This window comes from Microtus oregoni, unplaced genomic scaffold (genome assembly GCF_018167655.1).
Source record: "Microtus oregoni isolate MIOR12 unplaced genomic scaffold, Mior012 000007F_ref0000211, whole genome shotgun sequence".
NCBI lineage: Eukaryota > Metazoa > Chordata > Mammalia > Rodentia > Cricetidae > Microtus > Microtus oregoni.
In genome coordinates, this window is record NW_024543066.1 from 47,756,187 (window position 1) to 47,769,540 (window position 13,354).

The following is a 13,354-nucleotide window of genomic DNA, read 5'->3' on the forward strand; positions in this document are numbered from 1 at the left end:
TAAATATTTATGCACCAATCAGAGGGATTCCTATTTTAATAAAAGAAATACTATTAGATCTAAAAGCACAGACTGACACTTCAATGCCACACTCTTAAGTCATCCAGACCAAAACAAAACAAAACAAAAAAACCTTTGGAATCAAATAACCCATAAATCAAATGGACATAATAGACATCTATGAATATTGTTATATTTACAAAGCTAATTCAGCAGCATTTATAAGCAAATATCTTAGCAGCTGTTGCTCCTTCCTCAGCATTCAAACAATTTAAAGAGAGCATAATAACATACAGTATCCAGACTCTCTGTGTATTTTTCATCTTTATGTGGCTTTACTTTAACCTCTATCTCTTTTGTTTTTAGTTTTACTTTTTTAGACAGGTACTCTTTATATCGTTGGCTGTCCTGGAACTCCCTCTGTAGACCAGGATAGCACAGATAGAAAAGAAAGCCAGCTCCCAAGAATGGATTACTTCGTTTGGAACTGTTGGCCAGTGGGATTCTACAGACCCCCAGGTTTCACGCATTATTCACATTGCTTTTGTACTTTCCAGAACTTGATGGTAACATACTATTGCTGAAGACAACAGATAAGAAAACCAAGCAGGCACTAACCTAGAAGCCTAATCCCTACTGGGTAGCTTTCATACTGCTGGGAGGTGCTAGATATGCTACCAAGGCAGAAAAGTAACTCTTAATCCCACCCAGCTGGGAACCATGCAAGCTACAATAGGATCTAGGCTGGCACAAAAAGACACAAACATGGAAGCAACCAAATACTTTCTGATTAGATTTAAGACTGACTCCACAAGACGGAGCCAATAACCTGTAGCTAGATAGGACTTGGAACCCAAGAGAGATCATACTATTGTTCTGTTAAATGCACATGCTATAAAATGGGTCATTAATGACATTGATATGCCCATTCTAAACTCATCTGAGAAGTTTCTTCCTGCTGTAGATGGTGATTAATGTGGTGTACTGGCTGAATTTGTGTGTCAACTTGACATTAGCTAGAGTCATCAGACAGGAAGAAGCCTCAGTTGAGGAAACACTACATAATATCTAGCTGTAAGGCATTTTCTCAACTGGTGATGAATTGTGAAGGGCCCAGCCCATGATGGATGGTGCCATCCCTGTTCTGGTGGTCCTGGGTTCAATCTATAAGACAGCAGGCAGAGCAAGCCAGAGGAAGCAAGCCAGTAAACAGTATACCTCATGGCCTCTGCATCAGTTCCTGCCTCTAAGATACTGCTACGTTTGAGTTCCTGTCCTGACTTCCTTCAATAATCAACAGCAATATGGAAGGGTAAGCCAAATAAACCCTTTCCTACCCAACTTGCTTTTCTGTCATGGCATTTTATGACAGCAGTAGAAACTATAATTAAGACACATGGATACCCACAATTAGTCAACAAGTAGAGAATAAGAGACGGAGGAGTGCCTAGACCTAAATGGGATCTCCCTATCTCACCCTCTTCTCTAAGGCTTAGGGATCATAGTAGAGCAGGGGATTAGGGGGCAGAAAGAGTAAGAGCCAGAGGTGGGGGATGAGTATAGCTAAACAGTGTTTTCCAGATGCAGTGTCATAGCTGCACATATGAACAGCACACAAACATTCTGCACATGCACAAGCTGACAAAATCTCCACATGGAGGGAAAGGTGAGCAGGAAGGCCATCTTAGCTGAGGAGCTATTGGCAATGACAACTTCTGGGGAAGAGAGCCATTTGTCTTTATGGGTGTGAAAGCTGGTAGGCTGACAAGGCTGAGGGAGTATCATCACAGGGAGGAGTACTTGGGCAGCACAGATGGACAGGACAGACTGAAAACAAAAAAGGACACAAAGTTGGGTGAGTAGGGAGATAAGGGTAGATCTGGGAGGAGTTTGGGGAAGGCAGTAAATATGTGCAAAATATATTATATGAAATTACCAAAGAATTAGTAAAATATTATTTAAAAACAAATAGGAAATTGAAAATTTTTAAATTTTTTTTTAAATTTATTTATTTATTAAAGATTTCTGCCTCCTCCCCACAACCGCTTCCCATTTCCCTCCCCCTCCCCCGATCAAGTCCCCTTAACTAATCTCCCACACTCTGCTCCTAAGAATTCCTAATGTTGAGCTGACAGAATGTGCTTTAACTCTGGAAATCAAAACTCATCATGGATTAGCAACTCATCTTTGCAACTTCCATAGCTACCTGATCATTCTGTGGAGATTTTAGTTACAGAGTATATATAACTTACATATATGTATAAAGATAAAAATAGAAATACGAATAATGGTATTCATAAGCCATATCTAAAAATGGGTATTTCCTTATGCAAAGAAATCAGATTGTATTTTGTTGCTTAATAAAAATTGCTTTGTGTAATAGAAATGCTATAAAGGTTAGTACTTCTATAAAAAGCAGATTAGGCATAAGGGAAATTCTAAGACAGAATAGGAAATAGACTCAAAGATAAGTTAATGTCAGCAACTACAGAGAGGTAAAAGATCCTTTAGAATCAGATTGCTATTAAACTTGGACACTCAAGATGAAGAGGCAGAGCTTTGGCAACAGAATTCACAGACAGACTGACTGACTCAGAGACAGTTTGACAACTGCCAACATGACTGTTGGGAGTATTTCCAAAGAGCCAAAGGCTGGGATTACCATCCAATGCCTGGCATTCTGACACTTGCATTTGAAGCTTTCTCTATTACTCTTCATCCAATATTTGTGTTTGGCTCAAAAACAGCAAGGATTCACATTTTTTTTATATCATTAAATGTTCTTATTTTCAAGAAATATAATGTTAGTTGTAAAAGAGCACACTTTTTTTTCTGTGAAATATGAAGAAATTTTGATGAATTGCTTTACATTCAAATAAAAAAAATCAGTGTTGAGGTCTGTCTGAAATTTTCTTTCTTTTTTTTTTTTAAGATTTTTATTTATCATGTATATAGGTTTCTTCCTTCATGTATCCTGCAGTACAGAAGAGGACACCAGATCCTATAAGGTTATTTATAAGCTATGAAATATATATCCATATATATACTCATAATACAATTCAGTGTTCCATATTGTGGTAAGTTCTTCTAGTCCTTCGCATGGCTTTTTTTTTTTTTTTCTTGATCGTCATATGGCCCAGAAGCCCTACTGGAATAAGTCAGCCCCTGTGATGGGATCAAAGATAGTGAAATCTGGCTGTAAGAAGCAGTTATGTAACTATTCCCTTAAGCTAACAGGAAAGCAGGAGGTGAAGATGACTTGCTAAGGAACATGGGCACTGGCTAAGTGCGTATTCTCAGGACAATGCCCACTGAATACAACTTCTAACAATCATTAGGAGTTAAGTCAGATGGAGAACTTAAAATTATACATACACATTTCCCCAAGAAAAGCTTACCTTTGGGTCTCTAAGGAACAGAGCTTTAAGGATCAGTGAGTGTATGTCTCCGATGAGTGGATAATGCATCAGAAGGCCGAGGCAGGTCTGGTAGTTACTAGAAATTACTAAATAAGAGAGAAAAAGGATTCAGACACAATATTGTTTGTATGGTGGATATAAGAAAATAACTGAGAGTCAAAGCAAGTGATGCAGTAACTCAGGTGATTTAACAGAAGTCTGTCTGAGGAGAGTTCTTTCTCAAATGCTCTCTGGATCAGTGCATCTCACCTACAATCTAACACAGGTACCAGTCGAAGAAAGAGGGACAGACCCAGTCCTGGGTATTTGCACCATAAATAGATTCTTAAAAATATGTTGTCATTCACATAGATAGCTACCTTTAGCTTTGCTGCTGAGAAATTAGTAACAAGAACCTTGTAAATGGGGAAGCAGTTGAATGTTCTAATATAATAGCACTCACCTTGGTCGCTATGCTTCATAGTTCACACCATGCTCTCATCCTCTTATATGAGTATCACACAACTTAAAACTAAAAATACAATTTTCTACAATTATTGGTTTTTCCAAAAGTAAGAAGAAATTTAGGACTATCTATACAGGATTTCTTTGGGGAGGAAAGTGAAAATCTTCCATGATCAGCTTTCATTCTGCAAGCTGTTTTCAAATCAACCTAATTATGGGTACAATTATTAAACACACCTTTTAAGACCGGTCTGTGTAAACTATTCCATTTCTTATCTGTCTGTTACTGTAGTTATAGCTGGCCCATTAGGGACACCTGTTTTGTGAACTGCAATGACTGCAAGATGACTGTGTGAAAATTTTCTATAGTTGTAACTAAACCTTATTTATTAATACATTACTTGAAAAATGTCCCACAGGAAAATAACTTTCATTTAAGGGAAATAAGACAAATAAAATATTGATTATAATCAGGAAAATCTTGATCTTTAGATTTTTTTTTCCTGCTGCTGAAAAAGATACTTCTTGAGGAAGCTCTCTACCATGCTCCCTCCTGAGAGCACTGTGGGAAGGAGACTGGATCGGGCAGAATGAGGAATCCTACGCTGTGTATGGAACTGCTTTATCTTCTTCATTTCCACTGCTGGTCTGACAGCTTGTAATTTCACACATCTGCCTTCATTTGTAGAGCGCTCACTTACCCTACCTGCTCTCTGTCTCTGCAGACTCCCCTTATTTGTTCATTTCTCCACATTCACATTCCCTTCCCCATTGCCATTTTTTATCTGGAAACTTAAAAAGCTAGGATATAGTAGTACAACGTTTTAATGTGCAGTTTTCATTTAAGGTGAAGAAGTTTAAAAAAAAAAAACCAGGCAATCAGTTGATCGGTAATTCAAAAAGCTATTTTCTCAAATGCTCTAATGATAACTTTAGTACCTGGACAGGAAATTACATTTACACATTTTGTAAGAGAGGCAGAGAGGTCTGTGGAACATATTTTGGCTGCAGTGCTCAAACTTGAATCTAGGGGTCCTATATGAGTCTTCTTTAAAGTGGCCTGAAGTGACACTTGACGTCTGTTAGGAACCTCTTTAACAACTTTCCGATTTGATAAAACTGCTCGCATCATGCCATGCAATGACTCATTAAGGGACTGCTCTGAAATGGTCCCAAGCTAACACAGGACACAGAAGCCAACAACGAACAAGCCCTTGTTCTGGAGACAATCCATGGCATAAAGGCAACAACGATCTCACTGAGATGATGAATTCTAAAGGCTTTGGGTCAAGAACACAGGCTCAGAACTTATCTCATGTTATATACACATAGGATATTTCCCCTTGTATTACACATACAAAGGATGATACCTGGAGAGGGTAAATCACTTTCTCAAATCACACAGTGATTCCTTGGTGTAGCATGATTTGAAATTCAGGGTCTGTACTCTACGTAGTTATATAAAGTTGTTTAAAAAATATTGCTTTGAAATCAAATGATACGATGCATACAAATATCAACACTAAGTCTTTTAACATCATTACTCTAATACGATAGCTTAAGTACCCTGAAAGGTCAATCTTATTGAGTCTCTAGAATAGTTGTATATAACAGGGCATTATTTGGAAGGACTAGCACAATAATGCTGTTAACATACCTTTGACATTATGAGAATCTACAAAGTGTAGAAAGCATGACAATAACATGTTAAGATTATCCTTGGAGGACACATGAAGATGCTAGCAATGTTCTCGTGCATCTATTCATACACATCTATTCATACACTATTACATCTATGTACTATATACATCTATTCATACACATCTATTCATACACTATTACATCTATGTACTATATACATTTATTCATACACATCTATTCATACACTATTACATCTATGTACTATATACATCTATTCATACACATCTCACTCAACACTTTCTGAGCATCACTACATGCTGATCCTCAGACTACTGATATACCAAAACTAAGGCTGTAACAGCAGGGAAGACTTTCAACTCATACCATATTCAAGTTACTACTGAAAAATCTGCATTGTTCATCTGAACTTAAGTCCCACTTGGATAACTATGCCCAATTTATGGCATGTAAAAAAAATACAGAAGCTTGTTTAAGACAAGGTTGCGGGAATCTGACACACTAAGAGTTTAGTTCTGCTCCTTCTTTACCCCCTCCTCCCCTAGCTCTCATGTTCCCTGCTTCCTTTTCATAGCATGTGGTGTTGAACCTAGGACTTCATACATGCTAGGCAAGCACTCTACCTCTAAACTACATCCCCAGAAGTTTTGCTCTTTATAGTAATTTTTTTGTTTAATACAAAAGATGAACGCAGTATTTTTCCTTATCCAGTGCTTATTCTACCAAAGCAGGTTGCAGTGACATGGCTAATTTTAACCTTCCCTGAACCAGCTCTTCTCAGTGTCACTTAAGTATTTTGCTTTTAAAGCACAATGACGCATTAACACATTTTGTTCAAATGCACTCACTGCACTTTTTATTAATTTACTTTCCAGGGTTTTTTTTTGTTTATGTTTTTGCCGTATCACTAACCAGCTTATACCACCTGGCCTTAAACTCACAGAAACCCACATGTTTACAACTCTGGAGTGTTGGGATTAAAGGCATGCACCATCATACCTGATCACAAAAAAAAAAATGCTCTTCTTGTATGCACACTGGTAAAAGAAAAAAAAAAGCCACAAAGAGCTTTCCTAGAACTCTTTGAGCTACGTATCTTCTAATAGTACACAGACTTCTTTGAGGAAGTGCCAATAATACCAAAGAAGCCTCTGTACCTTTGCTGTCTCCCTGTCACCCCTTGTGCCCAGCATCTGTGTAGTTAAGTGTACCCAGGCTGTCACCCTAGTCTATCTAGAATGTCTCTAGCGAGGGGCACAGAAACTGTCTTTCTCAGTGTCTCCATCAAGCAGTACCGGTTTCACACAGAGTAAAGCTGACTTAGCTGTCTCTGTCTTTAAGTGGCCCCAACTATTCTAAAGTGGTCTGAAGAAATTGGGCTGTATAGCTTTCCCTGGAGAAATAATAACAAATACAGTCAAATCAGTAAATCTAAGCAGAGATGTGATCACACAGAGAAATTTGAAAGCAACATAAATAAATACATATGTATAACTCACTGCTGGCTACCTATAACTAACATTTATGAATATTTTTCTCCAAATTATTCAATTTTGTATGGAGACACAATTTCTCAGAGTAACAAGGCAGATGGAAAATTACCAAAAACCAAAACGGCTTCCTGGAATGTCCTTAAATTCAGAATAACAGCTACCCCCTCAGGTACCGACAGCGTGACCGGAAACCTGCCATCATTGGATGTCCATCCCATAACAACCCATGATCTCTAGAAAAGCAGCCTGCCCATGCACTCCCTTCCACAGATGAGACATGGTGCTGCAGAGTAAACAGCAATACACCCAGGCCAAGGGCTCCTGACAGTCTGCTGAAATGAAACCCTTGGCCTTCACTGGTGTCCAATGTTTTCCTCCACTTTTAGCAGACAGCATTATGACAAGGGTGTCTATATATAGGAGAAAAAGAAGACACATTGCAGATGGCTTCTAAAAACTGTTTCAACTTCAGAGAATCCACAAATAGACACTAAAAAATGTCCTTAACATATAAAAGCCAGGTGCAGCAAGTATTTGAAAACTGGCATAAGAACTTATATTTATATATGGATTTGGCATACAGAACAAATAATCAAAGACCTCATATAAAACTAAAAACAATGGGGACTGGAGAGATGTCTCAGTAGTTAGGAACCCTTACTAATATTGCAGTAGACAGTACCCACATTAAGTGGCTTACAAATTCTTGTAACTCTATCTCCAGAGAACCTATTGCCTTTGGCCTCTGTGGACACCTGAACTCAGGCGCTCGTGCATGCGTGCACACACGCACGCACGCATACACACATACATACATACACACACAATCAGCCAAGTCCTTTTAATATTGCTCATATATATAGGTATTTAGGGCTGACCACATGGGACATTTTTTATTTCATTGTGGTTACTGGGTCTTAATAATACTTTAGTCAGGAATAACGACTGTCCGAGGAAATAGATAGAATATGGATTATATTTTAGATGTGCAAAAAGGGAAGGGCCTTGCTACCATTTCTGATGACTTGATGTTGAACCCTGGGATAAACATGGTGGAAGGAGAGAAGTAAGGAGAGAAGAGAACTGTACTGTTGACCTCCTGATATATGACATGGTATACATGTGTATGCAGATAAACACAGACAGACAGACAGACACACACAAACATATACATATGAAATATTTTAAAATAAGTGCTAACAGCATCATTTTCTTGTAGTTAGATTTGTGTATTCATTCATTCATTCATTTATTCAACAAATATTAATTTAACTCCTGTTTGGTTTTTTAAAATACTGAGTTCAATTCTAAGAACAGTCTCAAATTTCTCTTCATATTCACTGGAAGTGAAGAATAGTGTTTGCAACAAAGAACCTGGCTGGTAATGGTGTAAGGATTGGGATAACTCCTTAAATAGAAATGTGTTGTAGGCCAGGGCTACCACCATCAATACTGCAGGCAAACAGAGGTATAGTACTGAGTGGACACTGGGTGTTGAGGTCAAATGATGTGAAAGGAGAAAACTACATGAAAGTCTTATTGTGCACAGTGCACATCAAGCTATCCTCCAGACAGGTGGTAAAAGGATAAATGAACTATGGTATATAAGTAAACAGATAACAGTATTATTTAGCATTGAACCAAGTACCTTGTACATCTTAGGCAAGCACAAAGTAGAGGAACTTAAACGCATATTACTAAATTAAGCCACTATAAGTATATAGCATTCTTGTGCTGGAGAGCTGGCTGAGTGGTTAAGAGCACTGGCTCCTCTTTCAGAGGACCTGGGTTCAGTTCCCAGTACCAACATGGTACCTCACAGCTGTCTGTAACTCCAGTTCCGAGGGATCTGGCACCCTCACACAGACGTCACAGACATCGAAGCATAGAAAAGTTTATGTGTTTCCAGAAAAAACAATGGAGACAACACATTGGACCCAGAGTTTCCAAGACAGAGAATGGGAAAGCAGAGCATACAGGAATTTTACAGTTTCCTCACAGTGGATGTAAAGCTTTCAGTGTTGCTCCAGAACCATGCCTACCTGCTTCCTGCCATGATGACCATGGACTAACCCTCCAAAACTGTAAGCAAGACCATAATTCAATGTTTCCTAGATAAGGATTGCCTTGGTCATGTCGCTTCATAGCAACATAAGAGTGACTTGGACAGCCTGTTGGACTGGCCCACTTTCTCTCCCTTTCATGGCTCCTGAAAGCACACTTCTGTCTCTTCACTTGCTTCTGTCATTAGGTTTCAGCATGATAAATCACTGGTATTCCCTAACCTATGCACTTGAACCACTAGAAATGTGAGCCAAAATAAAGTTGTACTTATCAAAGTATCCCATGTCAGGTGTTTCTGAGTGACATGAGGGCTATTGGTTATAGGTGATAAAGACTGAATCCTAAAGTCAACTATGGATTTAGGGTGATGCTGAGTGGTCAATGCCAGTTTATAGAGTCTAAGGAATGCATTAGACATATGGGATGCTGACAGCAGAAAAAGTTTTAGATGTGTGTAGAGGCAAAAGACCAATGAATACTAAAATTTCTGTCTTTTGCTATGAGCTGAAACTTCTCTTAAGAAAACACAATGCAGGAGCTGATGAGGTAGCCTGGCGAATCAAATACTTAATGTATGAGCATTAGGAAAAGAGTTCAGATCCTCAATATAGACACCAAAGCTAGGTGGTGGTATGCACCTGAAACCCCAGTCCTGGGAGGTGGAGAGAGGTAAATCCATGAACCCAGTTGGAGAGCTAGTCGGGCTGAAATGGTAAGCAAGCTTCAGATTTAGTGAGAGAACCTGTCTACCCCCCCCCCCAAAAGGCAGAAAAAGCAATTGAAAAAAAAATTGAATAAAATATACAATCTCAACATCTTGCCTCCATATGGGCAAGTAAACCCACACGTGTAACACAGACACACACACCAAACATGCACTAACAGATAATTTGATAAGTTTTCAAAGATTGTTAAGACAAACTACAAAGTGATATGGTGGTATTAGTAACTGAGAGGGTACAATAGTCTATCTCTGATGTGGTTATTATATTTTATGCCAGACGAGAGAGAGATAGAGTCAGGGAGTATATGACTATATGACTCCTTTAAAAACAACTGGCATTTTGATGTGGAATTCCCCTCTGTTAATAAAGAAGCTACTTTGGCCTATGGCAGAGCAGAATACATGTACATGGGAAAACTAAACGGAATGCAGGGAGAAAGAAGGCAGAGTCAGACAACTACCAACCAACTGCTGAGGAAACAAGACATGCAGAAAATGAGGTAATGTCATGGCCACGTGGCAATACACAGACTAATAGAAATAGGTTAATTTAAGATGTAAGAGCCAGTTAGAAATATACTTGAGCCATCGGCTTATACTTTGACAAGCTTTGATGTGCACTGCCATGTAGTTTTAGAACTTTTATTTTTAATTATTGAGGTTGCTAAAGGTTTTCTAGAAAAGACAAGTTCAATCTGTATTTGAAATTCTGCAGCTACAGTATGATGCCGAACATGCTGTTAAGTGGAAACAGAAGCAGAAACTGTTGGGTAGGACAGATGGAAGCATTGCATACAGACAGCTAGTGGCTGGAGAGAAAGCAGAAAGCCAACACACAATAAAAAAGAAGAGCATGCTAGACCCAGAGAAGACAGAAGTGCCACACATGGCAAGCCAGGTAATGGCTAAAGAAAACAGGGACTTTAGAACATTCTAACACATTCCAGCATGTTCTTCTGATAATAAATAAAAAACAAACAAATAACCCCCCCCCCAAAAAAAAACCAAGACAAGGAATGGAGCTCAAAGGTCCAAACATAAGAAAATAATTAGACTAAAATGGTTTGGTGAATACATTATATATGCACACACACACACAGACACACAGACACACAGACACAGACACACACACACACACACACACAGAAATATCACACTTCTGGGAGCACGGGGGTGGAGGTGGGTTAGGGGGAAGGGGAGACAAGGAGAGAGAAGGGAGAAGGGAGGATTGGGGAGAGCTTAGGGAAATGGGATGGTTGAGATGGAGGAAGGGTGGATATGGGAGCAGGGAAGAAGACATCTCAACTAAGGGAGCACTGGACTGAGCTCCCAAGGCCCAGATGAAGAGCAAAAGGAGGGAGAACATGAGCAAGGAAGTCAGGACCATGAGGGGTGCATCCATCCACGGAGACGGTGGGACTGATCTAATGGGAGCTCACCAAGGCCAGCTGGAATGAGACTGATGGAGCATGTGATCAAACCAGACTCTCCGAATGTGGCTGACAATGAGGGCGGACTGAGAAGCCAAATTATAATGACACCAGGTTTTCATTCTACTGCATGTACTGGCTTTTTGGGAGCCTAGTCTGTTTGGATGCATACCTTCCTAGACCTGGATGGAGGGGAGGCCTTGGACTTCCCACAGAGCAGGGCACCCTGACTGCTCTTAGGGCTGGAGAGGGAGGAGGAGGGGGAGTGGGGAAAGTGGGAGGGAAATGGGAGGATGGGAGGAGGTGGAAATTTTTAATAAATAAAAAAAAAATCACACTTTACTCGTGTGTGTGTGTGTGTTATTATAAAGAAAAATGGAATTTAAACCATAAAACAAGCCACCATTACAACCACCACCTAGAAACAAAAGCATAAACAAGGAGGAAGTGATAAGAATAAAACTTTTGTCCCAATCATCCCGTTTCCCCAAGTTCCCCCCATCCTCCCCCTCTCACTTTTCTCTCCCCAGCTCCCCTTACCCCCCTCCCACCCCACCGTCAAGATCCCAATATTTTGCCCAGCAATCTTGTCTACTTCCCATAACCAGGAGGATAGCTATATGTTTTTCTTTGGGTTCACCTTCTTATTTAGCTTCTTTAGGATATCAAATTATAGACTCAATGACCTTTATTTATGGCTAGAAATCAATTATGAGTGAGTACATCCCATGTTCATCTTTTTGGGTCTGGGACACCTCACTCAGGATAGTGTTTTCTATCTCCATCCATTTGCATGCAAAATTCGAGAAGTCATTGTTTTTTACCACAGCGTACTACTTTACTATGTATATATTCCACACTTTCTTCATCCATTCTTCCATTGAAGGGCATCTAGGTTGTTTCCAGGTTCTGGCTATTACAAATAATACTGCTATGAACATAGTTGAACAAATGCTTTTGTCATATGATAGAGCATCTCTTGGGTATATTCCCAAGAGTGGCATTGCTGGGTCCAGGGGTAGGTTGATCCCGAATTTCCTGAGAAACCGCCACACTGATTTCCAAAGTGGTTGCACAAGTTTGCATTCCCACCAGCAATGGATGAGGGTACCCCTTTCTCCACAACCTCTTCATCAAAGGCTATCATTGGTGTTTTTGATTTTAGCCTTTCTGACAGGTGTAAGATGATATCTCAAAGTTGTTTTGATTTGCATTTCCCTGATTGCTAAGGAGGTTGAGCATGACCTTAAGTGTCTTTTGGCCATTTGAACTTCTTCTGTTGAGAATTCTCTGTTCAGATCAGTGCCCCATTTTTTAATTGGGTTAATTAGCATTTTAAAGTCTAGTTTTTTGAGTTCTTTATATATTTTGGGATAGGGGAGCAGGGAAGCACATATCTTAATTAAGGGAGCATCTTAGGGTTGGCAAGAGACTTGGACCTAGAGGGGCTCCCAGGTGCCCAGGGTGATGTCCCCAGTTAGTTCCTGGGGCAGCTGAGGATAGGGAACCTGAAATGACCCTATCCTATAGCCATACTGATGAATATCTTGCATATCACCATAGAACCTTCATCTGGTGATGGATGGAGATAGAGACAGAGACCCACACTGGAGCACCGGACTGAGCTCCCAATGTCCCAATGAGGAGCAGAAGGAGGGAGAACATGAGCAAAGAAGTCAGGACCACAAGGGGTGCACCCACCGACGGAGACAGTGGGGCTGATCTATTGGGAGCTCACCAAGGCCAGCTGGACTGTGACTGAAAAAGCATGGGATAAAACCAGACTCTCTGAATATGGCAGACAATGAGGGCTGCTGAGAAGCCAAGGACAATGGAACGGGGTTTTGATCCTACTTCATGTTCTGGCTTTGTGGGAGGCTAGCCAGTTTGGATGTTCACCTTCCTAGACCAGGATAGAAGGGGGAGGACTTTGGACTTTCCACAGGGCAGGGAACCCTGACTGCTCTTCAGACTGGAGAGGGAGGGGGAGAGGAGTGGGGGGAGGGAGAGAGGAGTGGGAGGAGGGGGAGAGAAATGGGAGGCTGGGAGGAGGCGGAAATTTTTTTTCAATTAAAAAAAAGTTTAAAAAAAAGAATAAAACTTTTGTAGACACAAAAAGTT

At 40.0% G+C, this 13,354-nt stretch overlaps 1 protein-coding gene across 5 annotated transcripts in view; it reads right to left on the reverse strand.

Annotated features, from left to right (window-relative positions):
- Tbc1d5 (TBC1 domain family member 5) overlaps positions 1–13,354 on the reverse strand; it is a 452,807-nt gene that overhangs the window by 124,751 nt on the left and 314,702 nt on the right. For all 5 annotated transcript variants that reach the window (XR_005974648.1, XM_041656297.1, XM_041656299.1 and 2 more), the window contains one exon: positions 3,399–3,505. Coding sequence is in view for 4 of the 5 variants with exons in the window: in XM_041656297.1 (XP_041512231.1) it covers positions 3,399–3,505 (107 nt within the window). In the remaining variant the exon portion in view is untranslated. The remainder of the gene's footprint in view (positions 1–3,398; positions 3,506–13,354) is intronic.